At 35.6% G+C, this 14,790-nt stretch overlaps 3 pseudogenes and 4 gene segments (V, D, J or C); all 7 read left to right on the forward strand.

Annotated features, from left to right (window-relative positions):
• Positions 1 to 1,984: 1,984 nt before the first annotated feature.
• LOC125251762 lies at positions 1,985 to 2,875 on the forward strand. The segment is given in 2 exon segments: positions 1,985 to 2,161; positions 2,316 to 2,875. Coding segments are annotated over 2 exon segments (357 nt in total).
• A 737-nt stretch (positions 2,876 to 3,612) lies between these two features.
• On the forward strand, positions 3,613 to 4,281 carry LOC125251925 (annotated as a pseudogene).
• A 1,232-nt stretch (positions 4,282 to 5,513) lies between these two features.
• Positions 5,514 to 6,963, forward strand: LOC125251747. The segment is given in 2 exon segments: positions 5,514 to 5,840; positions 5,965 to 6,963. Coding segments are annotated over 2 exon segments (492 nt in total).
• A 67-nt stretch (positions 6,964 to 7,030) lies between these two features.
• On the forward strand, positions 7,031 to 8,165 carry LOC125251761 (annotated as a pseudogene).
• Positions 8,166 to 10,019: 1,854 nt separating this feature from the next.
• On the forward strand, positions 10,020 to 10,810 carry LOC125251926. The segment is given in 2 exon segments: positions 10,020 to 10,302; positions 10,383 to 10,810. Coding segments are annotated over 2 exon segments (468 nt in total).
• A 1,735-nt stretch (positions 10,811 to 12,545) lies between these two features.
• LOC125251758 lies at positions 12,546 to 13,203 on the forward strand (annotated as a pseudogene).
• Positions 13,204 to 13,286: 83 nt separating this feature from the next.
• On the forward strand, positions 13,287 to 14,025 carry LOC125251752. The segment is given in 2 exon segments: positions 13,287 to 13,550; positions 13,643 to 14,025. Coding segments are annotated over 2 exon segments (417 nt in total).
• Positions 14,026 to 14,790: the final 765 nt, after the last annotated feature.

Genomic DNA, 14,790 nt, shown 5'->3' on the forward strand with positions numbered 1-14,790 from the left:
AAAAGACTTTCAATTGTACTAAGTGGCGTACTTTGAATGCATGTGACTTGTTTCTGCTATTATACTGTATGCATAGCATAATGGGTATTTTGTAAGTTGTTTAACAGTATAATGGGTTCATTGTTCTCATGGTTATACAGCAGAGTGTATAAAAAAAAAAAAAAAAAAAAAAAAAAGTAAGTTGGTTATATGCACTGTTAACAGCATGTTCTCTTATGGGGGTTTGTGTCGACATACATTAGAAATGAGGACATTTCTTATAGGAAGGGGAGTAATATGTAAGAATTGAAATGGGAAGGTTTAAATAAAGTTAGATTGTACGCGAGATATCGCGAGCGTAATTAAATAAAGTTAGATTGTACGCGAGATATCGCGAGGATAAGGGGAAGAACGAGAAGAGAGCGCGGGAGAGATGGTTCGGGAAGAACGCACATTGGTAATCGGGTGGGACGATTCAGAGTCACAGTTAAAGAAATGTCGAAATAAACACTGAGTTCTGAGCACAGAAGTCTTGGTCTGACTCCTCTATCCGGTGGCCACAACAGATACAGAAAATAGCCAAGAACCCACGCATAATACTCGGTAAGCACGGATTCCTCAAGACACAAATCCGAGTATTACATATTTGCTAAGGTTACCACAAAAGCCTGTTGCTGTATTGGTTGAGATGACTGCAGAGACCGATAAATTTGCGAGATGAACCACTGATGTTGTGCAGACTATAACAAAATAATGTTAATTACTGTAAGCTTCAAAATATAATTGACACCCACTTTTGATAAAATCTTTGATCTATGTCCGTGAGTAACCTCAAACGCGCATATGTATGGGCGTGGTGAAAAAATGCGGAACTACCTGCTATTACTGGCTGTAGTTTTAAGCCTCTGGCCAAAAAAGCCTCCGATGACGCAAAATGACGTTTTTTGCGTCATCGGAGGCTTTTTTACAGAATAAAAATGCGTAAATCTCTCATCTCGGGCTGATATGAAGGGGGAAAGCACGGTAATTCGAAAATACTAGTGGTATTGTACTAATACAAAGCTTAATGCTAAATCCTGAAGTAACCCTTTAAGGTAAGCATACATAAGTCTGTAGTGCAAACGAGACCGGACAGTGAATGTGTGTGAGTGTGGTGGTTATATGGTGGTGGTGATTGCAGTGCTGACGAGCTTCAGGTGGCGGTGATCAGTAAGCTGGTGATTGAGTGCGTGGGTAAGGCAGTGAGGTGGAACCTGACGTGTCTGTGACAAGACTAGGATTTATATATTTAATGAAGGCCCCAACACTGCATATTTTGTATCTCTCCTTTGTCTGACACACACATTTCAGGTCTTGGAGTCTAATGAGCTGATGATCTGAATCAGGTGTGTTTGATTAAGGAGACATGGAAAACATGCAGTGTTGAGGAACCTCCAAGAATGAACCACTGCTCTAGTGTGTGCCGGTTTGTTCCCTTAATTACTGATTTTGTTCACCTGTTGTTCTATTAATTAACTTATAAGATTAGTTTGATTGACACTAAACTTGGTTAAGGTATTTATCTGATGAAATTATTTGTTAAAGGGCAAACTACAGCCACAGGATTTATTTTACTATGCAAAAAATGACATAGAAAAACAAACACCTCACAGGAAAAACCAAACACTGTAGCTGTAGTTTGCTGTTACGTCCGAGGACATATTCAATGTGTTCAATTAGTATGTGTGTTGGATGTGGTTTTGTTTGCTCTTTCTCTCTCTTTTTCTCTCTTTCTCTCTCTTTCTCTCTTTCTCATCACAAGACCGGTTTTCCAGTCAGCTGTGTTCAATCCGGTGATGTGGGGGATTGTATGTTTAGTTTACATTTGCCCTTTAACAAATAATTTCTTCAGATAAATACCTTAACCAAGTTCGGGCGACTACATCACTACTGTACATGTATGCCAGAGGATGGCAGTGTTCAAACACATTCATATGGAGATATTGCTATTTTAAATCTTATATGGTCATATTACTTGATCATAAACAGCAGCAGGAAGTTCAGCGAGGAGGAAGTTCCTGTGTGTGTTTGTGACTGATCTGCAGTGACTTACAGCTCAAGCACTGAGAGCCTCAACAGAGAACTGATCTGATCTGATTCAACATGGACACATGCTTCATACTGATTCTCATTGTGGGGACAGGTGCGTTATTAATTAATTAATAAAATTCTGTACATAAACAATTACAATTTTAAAGCATTAAACAGCATTTTTTGTAAAATAGTATATTATTCTTGCAATATCATTTTGTCAACCTTGCCTTCACAAATCAAAAATCACTTTTTATTGTTCACAGGTTTGGTGACTGGAGACAACATTGAGCCAGATAAAGAGAGAGAAAAAAACACTAAAGAAACAGAAACTGTCAAGATGAGCTGCTCATATAGTACAAATAGTGAAGTTGTTCAGCTTTACTGGTACAGACAATATCCAAACAAAGAACCTCAGTATTTATTATACAGAGGAGCACGAACAGCGGGTGCTTATCAACACACCTCTGATGATCGGTTTCAGTCGACTACATCACGAACATCCACTGAACTCACTATTACTGATGTACGTCTGTCAGATTCAGCTCTCTATTATTGTGCTCTAAGAGTTGGAGCCCAGTGATACAAAATATGAAACACGTCGTACAAAAACCTGAAGCTCTTTTCACTTTGAACCGATCTTGTGAAAATCACAATCAAAACCACAATCTATCCAGCCCCAAATGTAATAAAATATGTGGTAACACCTGTGTGAGGCTGAATTAGGTCTTTGTTATAAGGCAGAAATTAGAGATTTCAGAAAAGAAACATTAACAACATGACCAGATATCATATTCCACATGTTCAAACCACTTTTTTATGGCCATATAATCTGCATTCTCTGCAAAAACATCAATTTGTTAAACCACTTTCTGTCTTTCTTAGACGTAATGCAGTTTTTATAATTCCTTACAAGTTAATAAATTAACTTTGGTAACACTTATTTTAGCGTCCTTGTTACACATTACATGTTACTCTAGCCCTCTGTCCCTCTTTGGTCATTTTTGACCGAAAAATTTTATATTTTGAAATGGTAAAAATCATAGCTTCATCAGAATGAGATTTTGTCACATTAGCAATATGAACACACAAAAAAATCAAAGACATCATTTGGACATGTTAAAGGGTCGTAAAAAAAAAAAAACATTTACCTTCTTTGCGGTCAAAAATGACCGACATACGAAAACTCAAATGTAAAGAGTGCAAAATAGACACAACCAACCCCACCCTACACACACACACACACACACACACACACACACACACAAATATATGAACTAGCACGACTATAAGACAGAGCAAGTTTATACAAATGTGTGAAATGAAATCAATAATTCAGCCACAGAGCAGAAAAAAATGAACTGCAAGAAAGAAGTTACACTCTAAAACATTGAGTACAAAACAGAAACACCCACTCAAACACACACTCATTTACACACATTCACAGACACACACAACACACCATTATACACACACAGTGGAAAATGAAAGGTAAATTTCAAAAATCTAATTTGTGAGAGTGTGATTGGCTCTTTCTTCAGTTCCTCAAGTGTGAAATATAGACATGATGTTCTCAGAGAGGAGGGACTCAGAGTTCACAGATCTGACATGATCTAATCGTGTCTGAAAGAGACTGTGGATGAAACCATTCAGTCTGACTCTTCTCAGAGTGAACACTTGAACAATGAATCTTCATTCACTTATTCTGCTCTGTGTCTCAGCAGGTGTGTATTTCTTTGATTCATTCATTGACTGATTACAAAGAAGTCTTTCTATAAATGAACTCATTCCTCTTCTGTTTCAGCTGCTGTCTTTGGAAATACCATCAAACCAGACACAACAGATGTTGGTGCTGATGAGGGACAAAATGTTAAGTTGTCCTGTAGTTATTCTTCTCCTGGAGGTTCAGATAATCTCTTCTGGTACCGTCAGTATGGAAGATCAAAACCTGAATTTCTTGTTTCCACCTTCAGTACTGCAACAGATCCTGAAGTATCTAAAGTAGATTCATGATTCTCTGTTAAAGTCACAAAAAAGGAACAAATCCACATGGATCTGATCATCTCCTCTGCTGCAGTATCAGACTCTGCTCTGTATTACTGTGCTCTGAGGCCCACAGTCACAGGAAACACTGTAACTCTGTACAAAAACCCTTCTGTATTTAATCCAATGAGAACAAGCAATAGACACAGAGACAAAGACTACAAGAGAATCTGTAAACTGCAGATGTAAGTAATAAGTAGACCAATAACTGAATGAAACTGATTACATTAAATCCATACAAAAGTAGTCTATAGATTATGTTTCAATACATTATCACATATACAGGTAACAGATCGATACAATGTGCCACAAGGTGTCAGTGTTCTCAGACATTCACTGGGAACTGCAGCAATGAACAACAGAATTCATATTTCTACTACATTTTAATATTATAAGAAAAGAGACTGAAAACACAGTTTTTGTGTTTTTTCCTTTCATATATGTTATGGTGTGTGGCCGTGTTTTGTTTTGTTTTTGTTTTCTTTTGGTTGTCTCGTAGGAGGCAGGAGAGATGAGAAACACTTGATCTAAATTAGGAGGTGGAATATAAGTGAGACATCAGACATCATCTCCAGCTGCTCTGAGTTTCCTCGACCAAACAGGATCTGTCGTCTGTCATCGGCTGCGTCCGAAAACCTAGGTGTCTGTCTTGCTGCCTCACTGTCTTATAAGAGAATGACTTGTACGGCAGCATTTGTACATGAAGGCACCTCACGAAACTTATTTTGGACAGACTTCTAGAGCAGCGTAACAGTTTAATGATCTACAGCAATATAGCACGAGCTTTGGTGAGAACTAAACAAATATTTAATTATTACAGTAGTAATTTCTCGATAGAAATGATATCAAAATTGAAATATGTTGGTCAAAATCGTACATTTATACACAAACCGAGCAGCAAATGCAACTTTCAGATGTCATCTTTATTTTTCTAGCTCAACTGTCACAGAATGGAAAGCACAGGATTGTGGGATATCAAAGGCAGCTAAGGATATATCTATGCTTCCTTCAAAAATCGATCAGATGAAGGTATCTCAGGAAACAGGATGTGAAGCTAACATTGGATTTGGACGTGCCTTGATGCCTTCCAACCTTGAAATGTGTCCTCAGAAGGCAGCATTTTACAGTTTTCGGACGCAGCCATCATTTTTGGACTTTTCAAATGCCAGCCTTTTCAAAATCAGCCCAGTGATACAAAACATGAAACAAGTCTTACAAAAACTAAAGGACACTTTTACTTTTGAAGCTCTTGTGAAATTAAAATTATGTGATTAAAAAAAAGTGAGATAAAACTGCAAACATCTATGTGAGTTTGGGGGAAGAAGTGAATAAAAGGGCAAACAAAGCTTTTCAAAAAGGTACAATTTCAAGAAACAGAATGATTGTAGAATGATTGTAGGGTGAATTGATTGGGACACTTTTTCCAAGCCATTTCAATGGCAAAAAGTGTCCCAACCTGAATTCACCCTAATTATAAGTGTTCTTCAAGCTGCTTTATGGCTAACATGTTTCACATCATGTGACTTTATTTCAATTGTGTAACACTTGTCAGAAACCAAAAGAGGGCGATATCTCTCAGTATTACACTTAACAGAGAAGTTTCTTTTAGGTTTTCACAAACTCCTCCTCAGAGTCTTTATGATATTTATGAAAGCAAAACTGACAGATTTATTTTGACTTCAGTGTGAATTTAAAACAGATCATGAGGTGGATCAGGAATATATTTCTATTTGCACTCTTCAGTCTTGGTATGCATTTCTTCTCATTTTTAAGAATTTAAATCATTTTTGAATATCTGTATAGATTGTTTGTTGATAAGGATTTTATGAGTCAAAAATCAAATCTACATCAAATATTCTTAAACCTTCACAGAGTGCAGATCAGAAGAGAAAGTTGATCAGCCAGACAAACATGTGACTGAAGCTGAAGGAAGATCAGTGACATTACATTGTTCATATACGACATCTTCAACAGGGCCAAACCTCTTCTGGTACATCCAGAGAGCAAATGACTTTCCTAAATACATCCTGAGAAGAGACAAGTTTGGAACTGGAGAAAATGGCACTGAGTTCCAGGAGAGATTTCACTCTGAACTTTCATCAAATTCAGTTCCTCTGAAGATCAAGGATCTGCGTGTGTCTGACTCTGCTGTGTATTACTGTGCTCTGAGGCCCACAGTCACAGAAACACATCAGATCTTTACAAAAACCTGTTACACAGAGACACGGACGAACACAGATAGAAAGAAACAGGAACTGACAATCACAGCATTTCGTCAGAAAGTAACAGAATCAATGAATAGGCTAAATCACAGGTAATAAATCAAAAGGTAGATACAGATTTCTTTTCTTTTAATTTTAAGGTGTGAATTTGTGTGGCAATGTGAAAGATTTACATTATTCAATTAAAGTTATTAAATCTCTATAAACTGCCCTTTAATACAACAAACAATAAAACATCTCAAATTATTGTCATGTGCAATATACAGTAGCGGCAAAAAATGATATCTGGAGACTAGGATTTAAATATATATTTAATGATCCTACAAGTGTCAGGATTATGTTTTGTTCGTTGTGTTTTATGTGATCTGATCTAGTTCTCTAGTGTTCACCTGTTGTTCTATTAATTAACTTATAAGATTAGTTTGATTGAACACTAAACTTGGTTAAGGTATTTATCTGACAAAATTATTTGTTAAAGGGCAAACTGCAGCCACAGGATTTATTTTACTATGCAAAAAATGACATAGAAAACAAACATCTCACAGGAAAAACCAAACACTGTAGCTGTAGTTTGCTGTTACGTCCGAGGACATATTCAATGTGTTCATAATTATGTATGTGTGTTGGATGTGGTTTTGTTTGCTCTCTCTCTCTTTCTCATCACGAGACCGGTGTTCCAGTCAGCTGTATTCAATCCGGTGATGTGGGGGATCGGATGATGACAGGAAGTTCCTGTGTGTGTTTGTGACTGATCTGCAGTGACTTACAGCTCAAGCACTGAGAGCCTCAACAGAGAACTGATCTGATCTGATTCAACATGGACACATGCTTCATACTGATTCTCATTGTGGGAACAGGTGCGTTATTTATTAATTAATAAAATTCTGTACATAAACAATTACAACTTTAAAACATCAAACTGCATTTTGTTTGTTTGTTTGTTTTTTGTAAAAAGAAAATTGTTTGCAATAGTATTTTGTCAACCTTGCCTTCTCGAATCAAAAATCACTATTTATTGTTCACAGGTTTGGTGACTGGAGACAACATTGAGCCAGATAAAGAGAGAGAAAAAACACTAAAGAAACAGAAACTGTCAAGATGAGCTGCTCATATAGTACAAATAGTGAATATGTTCTGCTTTACTGGTACAGACAATATCCAAACAAAGAACCTCAGTATTTATTACGCAAAGAAGCACGATCAGCGGATGCTTATTATGCACACACCTCTGATGATCGGTTTCAGTCGACTACATCACGAACATCCACTGAACTCACTATTACTGATGTTCGTCTGTCAGATTCAGCTCTCTATTATTGTGCTCTAAGAGTTGGAGCCCAGTGATACAAAACATGAAACACGTCGTACAAAAACCTGAAGCTCTTTTCACTTTGAACCGATCTAGTGAAAACCACAATCAAAACCACAATCTATCCAGCCCCAAATGTAATAAAATATGTGCTAACACCTGTGTGAGGCTGAATTAGGTCTTTGTTATAAGGCAGAAATTATAAATTTCAGAAAAGAAGCATTAACAACATGACCAGATATCATATTCCACATGTTCAGTCCACTTTTCTTATGGCCATAAAATTTGCAGTTTAAAGTAATATTGTTACACATGGCTGCATATGAAATGCTGGATCTAAGTGCAGCAGAAAAAACAATGTATTAACAATAACTAGAAACAAAAACACTCTTCACTATAAAACAAGAACGGAACAACCAATATAACGCAACGGAGAACTGACTGAGAACAGACTGAAACACACAGCTTAAATTAGGAGTGTCGCAATATACTGGTATTGATGCTAACCGTGATATTCAAAACATGATAAATCGTTATCGTGTTAATTAAGAGTGTGACGATATATCGCGATAACCGTAATATTTGAAATGAATAATACACATGATAATATAACATAAATAATCCAGCGCCAGTACCTGGTTGACATCCCAAAGAACAATAGGTGGCAGTATTGCACCTTAACGCTGCCATGTGACATAAAACAGAAGAAGATGCAGCGCGCAGCTGTTACTGCCGTGCAAAATCATGTTGTCTGATAAGACAGAGGAGTTTCTTTACTCAGCAGAGCTTGTGAGCAAAAACGTTTTTAGTTTCACATTTATATTTAAATATTATAAAGTTATTTTTTAATTTCATCAATGTTGATTATGAAAAGTGAACAGCACGAGTAAGACAGGACAGCTACATCATAAGATGCGCAATATATCGGGAGACATGGAGTGGGTCAGACATGATTTTGACCACTTCATTAAGTTTTGTTTTGTAGAAAGCCTTTCGTTAAAGTGATTTTCTTTTGTATAAATAGTATCTTAATTTTAATCAATGTTTCATCAACCAATTGCCTGTATTTAATAAATAAGAAGCAAATATAGCAGACAATATAACGGAGGCGCCGGCGCGATCACTTGCTCGTGAACTGGAGTGTGTCTCATAAATGAACCGAAACTCAGCGTATAGGCTACTTGCCTCATAGACATGATCAATATATCTATAGAAAGCTTGAAATGTCTAGGCGTACTTTTAAATTAAACAATTCGAAATGAAAAGAAATAGGCTACATATGTAACCTGTATGAAATGTGCATTTAAAGTGCAGACAGAGACATTTTGAATGATTTAACATGGAGAATTAAGACACCATTTTGACAGTATATGGTTTGTCTGTGTTCAAGACATCTTGGTTATTTTCATAAGGATAATGTATATTTATAATGCTATGCTAATCTACATGGCCTTTAACATTGTATAGAATACTGTAAAATTAATATAATTCCTGCCTCTAAATAAAATCACATGGTCTTTAAAATGTGCATCAGAAAGTGTTTTCACTTCTTTGGGATATATTCAGGCAGTGTTTTTTACTCCAGTTTGAAATCAAATACTAAATGCATGTCTTGCTTCATAAAAATTTGCTAAAGACAGAATGCAAAAAGTAAAAATAATTGTGCCTTGTGTTTATCAGTTGTTTATCAGTATCTGATTACCAGTAGTTGTACCATTGGCTTAAAAAAAAAATCTAAACATGAACTCAAAACATGACAAATATAATGTTTCTTAAATGTTTCTCTGGCAGAAACATCAATTTGTTAAACCGCTTTCTCTCTTTTTTAGATGTAATGCAGTTTTTATAATTCCTTTAAAATTAATATATTAACTTTGGTAACACTTTATTTTAGTGTCCTTGTTACACATGTTACTCTAGTAATAACTATAATTTAGGAATAATTTAATTTACACACAACTAGCCTAAACCAAACACTAATCTTACTCTATATTAAGTACATTTAGTTAATTAATATTACTCTGTACTTAAATGTATAATTACACAGTAACAAGGACACCTAAAAATAAAGTGTAACATTAACATTAATTGTATGGATTGTCATTCCACTTCCTGATATTCTGATTCAAATTCTAATTCAGTTTCCAGTGGGATGTGACCAATTCAATTCAAATTCATGAAAGGGAGGATTTTTTTAAATTCTGATTTTTTATCTAATGCTGCTTGATATAATTTGATTTAATACAGAACAAAATACTATCTAATATTATGTTGGGATTGGTAAATTAAATAAACAAAGTGAAAATTAATATTTCTTAAACTTTTTCAAACATAACATTGCTTGTAAATGCAGTGGAAACAGAAAGGTAAATTTCAGAAATCTAATTTGCAGGACATAAATATATTTCCTACATAAAATATATTTCAAAATCACACACAAAACACAGCACAGAGAAAACAAGAGAAAACAGTGAGTGTGATTGGCTCTTTCTTCAGTTCCTCAAGTGTGAAATATAGACATGATGTTCTCAGAGAGGAGGGACTCAGAGTTCACAGATCTGACATGATCTAATCGAGTCTGAAAGAGACTGTGGATGAAACGATTCAGTCTGACTCTTCTCAGAGTGAACACTTGAACAATGAATCTTCATTCACTTATTCTGCTCTGTGTCTCAGCAGGTGTGTATTTCTTTGATTCATTCATTGACTGATTACAAAGAAATCTTTCTATAAATCAACCCATTCCTCTTCTGTTTCAGCTGCTGTCTTTGGAAATACCATCAAACCAGACACAACAGATGCTGGTGCTGATGAGGGACAAAATGTTAAGTTGTCATGTAGTTATTCCTCTACTGGACTTACAGAGTATCTCTTCTGGTACCATCAGTATGGAAGATCAAAACCTGAATTTCTTGTTTCCACCTTCAGTACTGCAACAGATCCTGAAGTATCTGAAGTAGATTCAAGATTCTCTGTTAAAGTTGGAAAAAAGGAACAAATCCACATGGATCTGATCATCTCCTCTGCTGCAGTATCAGACTCTGCTCTGTATTACTGTGCTCTGAGGCCCACAGTCACAGGAAACACTGTAACTCTGTACAAAAACCCTTCTGTATTTAATCCAATGAGAACAAGCAATAGACACAGAGACAAAGACTACAAGAGAATCTGTAAACCTCAGATGTAAGTAATAAGTAGAGCAATAACTGAATGAAAATAAATAAACTGATAAAAGCTAATGGATATACGTCTACAAATATAAACTGCAGATAGAAAGATTATACATTAAAATCATTATGACATTCAAAATGAATGAAGCTCCTAATATTGTTAAATATATTAAATCCATACAAAAGTAGTCTATAGATTAAAGGGTTAGTTCACCCAAAAATGAAAATTCTGTCATTAATTACTCACCCTCATGTCATTCCACACCCGTAAGACCTTTGATCATCTTCGTACCACAAATTAAGATATTTTTGATGAAATCCGATGGTTCAGTGAGGCCTCCATTGACAGCAAGACAATTCATGGATTAGTTCACTTTCAAATAAAAATTTTCCTGATAATTTACTCACCCCCATGTCATCCAAGATGTTCATGTCCTTCTTTCATCAGTCAAAAAGAAATTAAGGTTTTTGATGAAAACATTCCAGGATTATTCTCCTTATAGTGGACTTCAATGGCCTCCAGACGGTTGAAGGTCAAAATTACAGTTTCAGTGCAGCTTCAAAGCGTTCTACACAATCCCAGACGAGGAATAAGAGTCTTATCTAGAGAAATCAGCGTTTATTTTGTAAAAAAAAAAAAAAAAAAAAAAATTATATACGTTTTAACCAGGGCTTGACATTAACACCCGCCAACTGTGGGTAGATTTCAGCCACTCCCACTAGCCACTTTGGTGGGTTGAATAAAATATGTTTTAATAAAATAAAATTTCAGCCTACAGCCTAATCAAAGGTAGCCAAACTTGTCGTAGCACAAAATTACAATCTGATCTCAATTCCTTATCGATTAACTTGCAGTTAGTGAAGGCGGGATCGCGTTGAATGACACACACAAAAGCGCTCTCTCTGTCGCGCGCGCGATCAGATCTCCTTGCGTCAAATACATGCACACACAGATGTCAAAATGCCCATCGTGTGGAGTATCTTGCCTTATAACATGGTATCTCAAAATCAAGTAATTTTAGCATGTCAAAGTCAATTTTAATCATATAAAATGTAATTTCCCAACAGCAAAATTGTGGCCAGTGAAAATGCTGAGTAGCTAGTTTTGGAAAACCACTAGTCACAGTGGTCACAGTAACAAAAAAGTTAATGTCAAGCCCTGGTTTTAACCACAAATGCTCATCTTGAAAGAGCTCTCTTCTTCTTCTCTATTAGTATTCTGGGAGTGTAGACGCTGCTAAGTGTATTACTGCCCTCCACAGGTCAAAGTTTGAACTAATTGTTATATACCTGCACTAGCATATTGTATATGAGAATTTAGCTCAAACTTTCAGAGTAACAGTCATTAACAGACATGAACATTATAAACTTTATAAACAAAATTTTATGAACATATGAACTTGAAATCAATACATTTTGATCACAAGTAAAATTGCATTGCTATAAACAATAGTGCAATAGATTGTGAGATAATTTTTGCTGGAAACATAAATAAATAAATGTTTCATAATTTTGTTTTAAAGCTTACTGTGACAAACTGTCTGACACAGTTTATTTTAACTTATTATTACAAAATCCACTTTGTACCCAATAATTATTTATTACCACTTAGAAATCACCTGTATTTTAACACTGATCAACAGATACATTTGCTTGAAATAATATTAGCAGTAATGAGCCAGACCCAAAAAAACCTTCATTCAAAATAAAGCTTCTCTTTTGTCTTGAAGTATCAGAAGAGGAGGAACTCCAGATCTGACATGATCTAATCGTGTCTGAAAGAGACTGTGGATGAAACGATTCAGTCTGACTCTTCTCAGAGTGAACACTTGAACAATGAATCTTCATTCAGTTATTCTGCTCTGTGTCTCAGCAGGTATGTATATTTATTTGATTGATTATTTTTTGTTGTATTAATAAAATGAAATAAATAAATAAAATAAAAAGCACTAAAAATGTACAAATGTCTCTTTTCTGTTTCAGCTGCTGTATTTGGAAATGTCATCAAACCAAACAAAACAGATGTTTTTTGCTGAGGAGGGTTCAAGTGTTACATTATCCTGTAGTTTTTCTGCCTCTGGAGCTCAAGATTGTCTCTTCTGGTACCGTCAGTATGGAAGATCAAAACCTGAATTTCTTGTTTCTACCTTAAGAACTGAAAAAAAGCCTCAAGTATCTGATGTAGATCCAAGATTCACTGTTAAAGTTGAAAAAAAGGAACAAAATCACGTGTATCTGATCATCTTCTCTGCTGCAGTATCAGACTCTGCTCTGTATTACTGTGCTCTGAGGCCCACAGTCACAGGAAACACAAGAAAACTGTACAAAAACCTGTTACAATGAGAGAAACACAGAGATAGTGATGAAAAGGAAGCTAAAATATGTAATAAATCTAATGCAAAAACACAAAGAATTTGTGTGGCAGTATGAATGATCCTTTAGTTCACCAGTCCGTTTAGAACATCCCATAATTCAGAAAACAAATATCTTTATTAATTTACATTGAACTCTATGAGATGGCACTGTTTCAGTTATGCAATACTTGCAGTTAACCATAAGAGGGCAGTAGTTACTCAACATTCCCTTTGACAATACTGAAGCTTTATTGGGTATCCACAAGCTCCTCCTTGGATCATCATTATTATAATACTAAAAGTAAAATTCTCCCACTGCTGATTTATCTGAACTTCAAGGTTTATTCAGCAGTCATGTCACACAAGTTGAGGAATATATTTCTCTTCACACTCTTCATTCTTGGTATGAATTTTCATTTAATACAGCTTCATATTCATGCAAGTTGGTCATATTTTGTATCGTACTGTACATGAAATATTCTTAAACCTTCACAGAGTGCAGATCAGAGGACACAGTTGATCAGCCAGACAAACATGTGACTGAAGCTGAAGGAAGATCAGTGACATTACAGTGTAAATATAAAACAGATTCAGCAGGAGAAGATTTATTCTGGTACATCCAGAGAGCAAATGACTTTCCTAAATACATCCTGAGGAGAAGCAAATATGGAGGAGAAAATGGCACTGAGTTCCAGGAGAGATTTCACTCTGAACTTTCATCAAATTCAGTTCCTCTGAAGATCAAGGATCTGCGTGTGTCTGACTCTGCTCTGTATTACTGTGCTCTGAGGCCCACAGTCACAGGAAACACATCAGATCTTTACAAAAACCTGTTACACAGAGACACGGACGAACACAGATAGAAAGAAACAGGAACTGACAATCACAGCATTTTGTCAGAAAGTAACAGAATCAATGAATAGGCTAAATCACAGGTAATAAATCAAAAGGTAGATACAGATTTCTTTTCTTTTAATGATAAGATGTGAATTTGTGTGGCAATGTGAAAGATTTACATTATTCAATTAGAGTTATTAAATCCCTATAAACTGCCCTTTAATACAACAAACAATAAAACATCTCAAATTATTGTCATGTGCAATATACAGTAGCGGCAAAAAATGATATCTGGAGACTAGGATTTAAATATATATTTAATGAAGGCCCCAACACTGCATATTTTGTATCTCTCCTTTGTCTGACACACACATTTCAGGTCTTGGAGTCTAATGAGCTGATGATCTGAATCAGGTGTGTTTGATTAAGGAGACATGGAAAACATGCAGTGTTGAGGAACCTCCAAGAATGAACCACTGCTCTAGTGTGTGCCGGTTTGTTCCCTTAATTACTGATTTTGTTCACCTGTTGTTCTATTAATTAACTTATACGATTAGTTTGATTGACACTAAACTTGGTTAAGGTATTTATCTGATGAAATTATTTGTTAAAGGGCAAACTACAGCCACAGGATTTATTTTACTATGCAAAAAATGACACAGAAAACAAACATCTCACAGGAAAAACCAAACACTGTAGCTGTAGTTTGCTGTTACGTCCGAGGACATATTCAATGTGTTCAATTAGTATGTGTGTTGGATGTGGTTTTGTTTGCTCTTTCTCTCTCTCTTTCTCTCTTTCTCATC

Source organism: Megalobrama amblycephala, linkage group LG17 (genome assembly GCF_018812025.1).
Source record: "Megalobrama amblycephala isolate DHTTF-2021 linkage group LG17, ASM1881202v1, whole genome shotgun sequence".
Lineage (NCBI taxonomy): Eukaryota > Metazoa > Chordata > Actinopteri > Cypriniformes > Xenocyprididae > Megalobrama > Megalobrama amblycephala.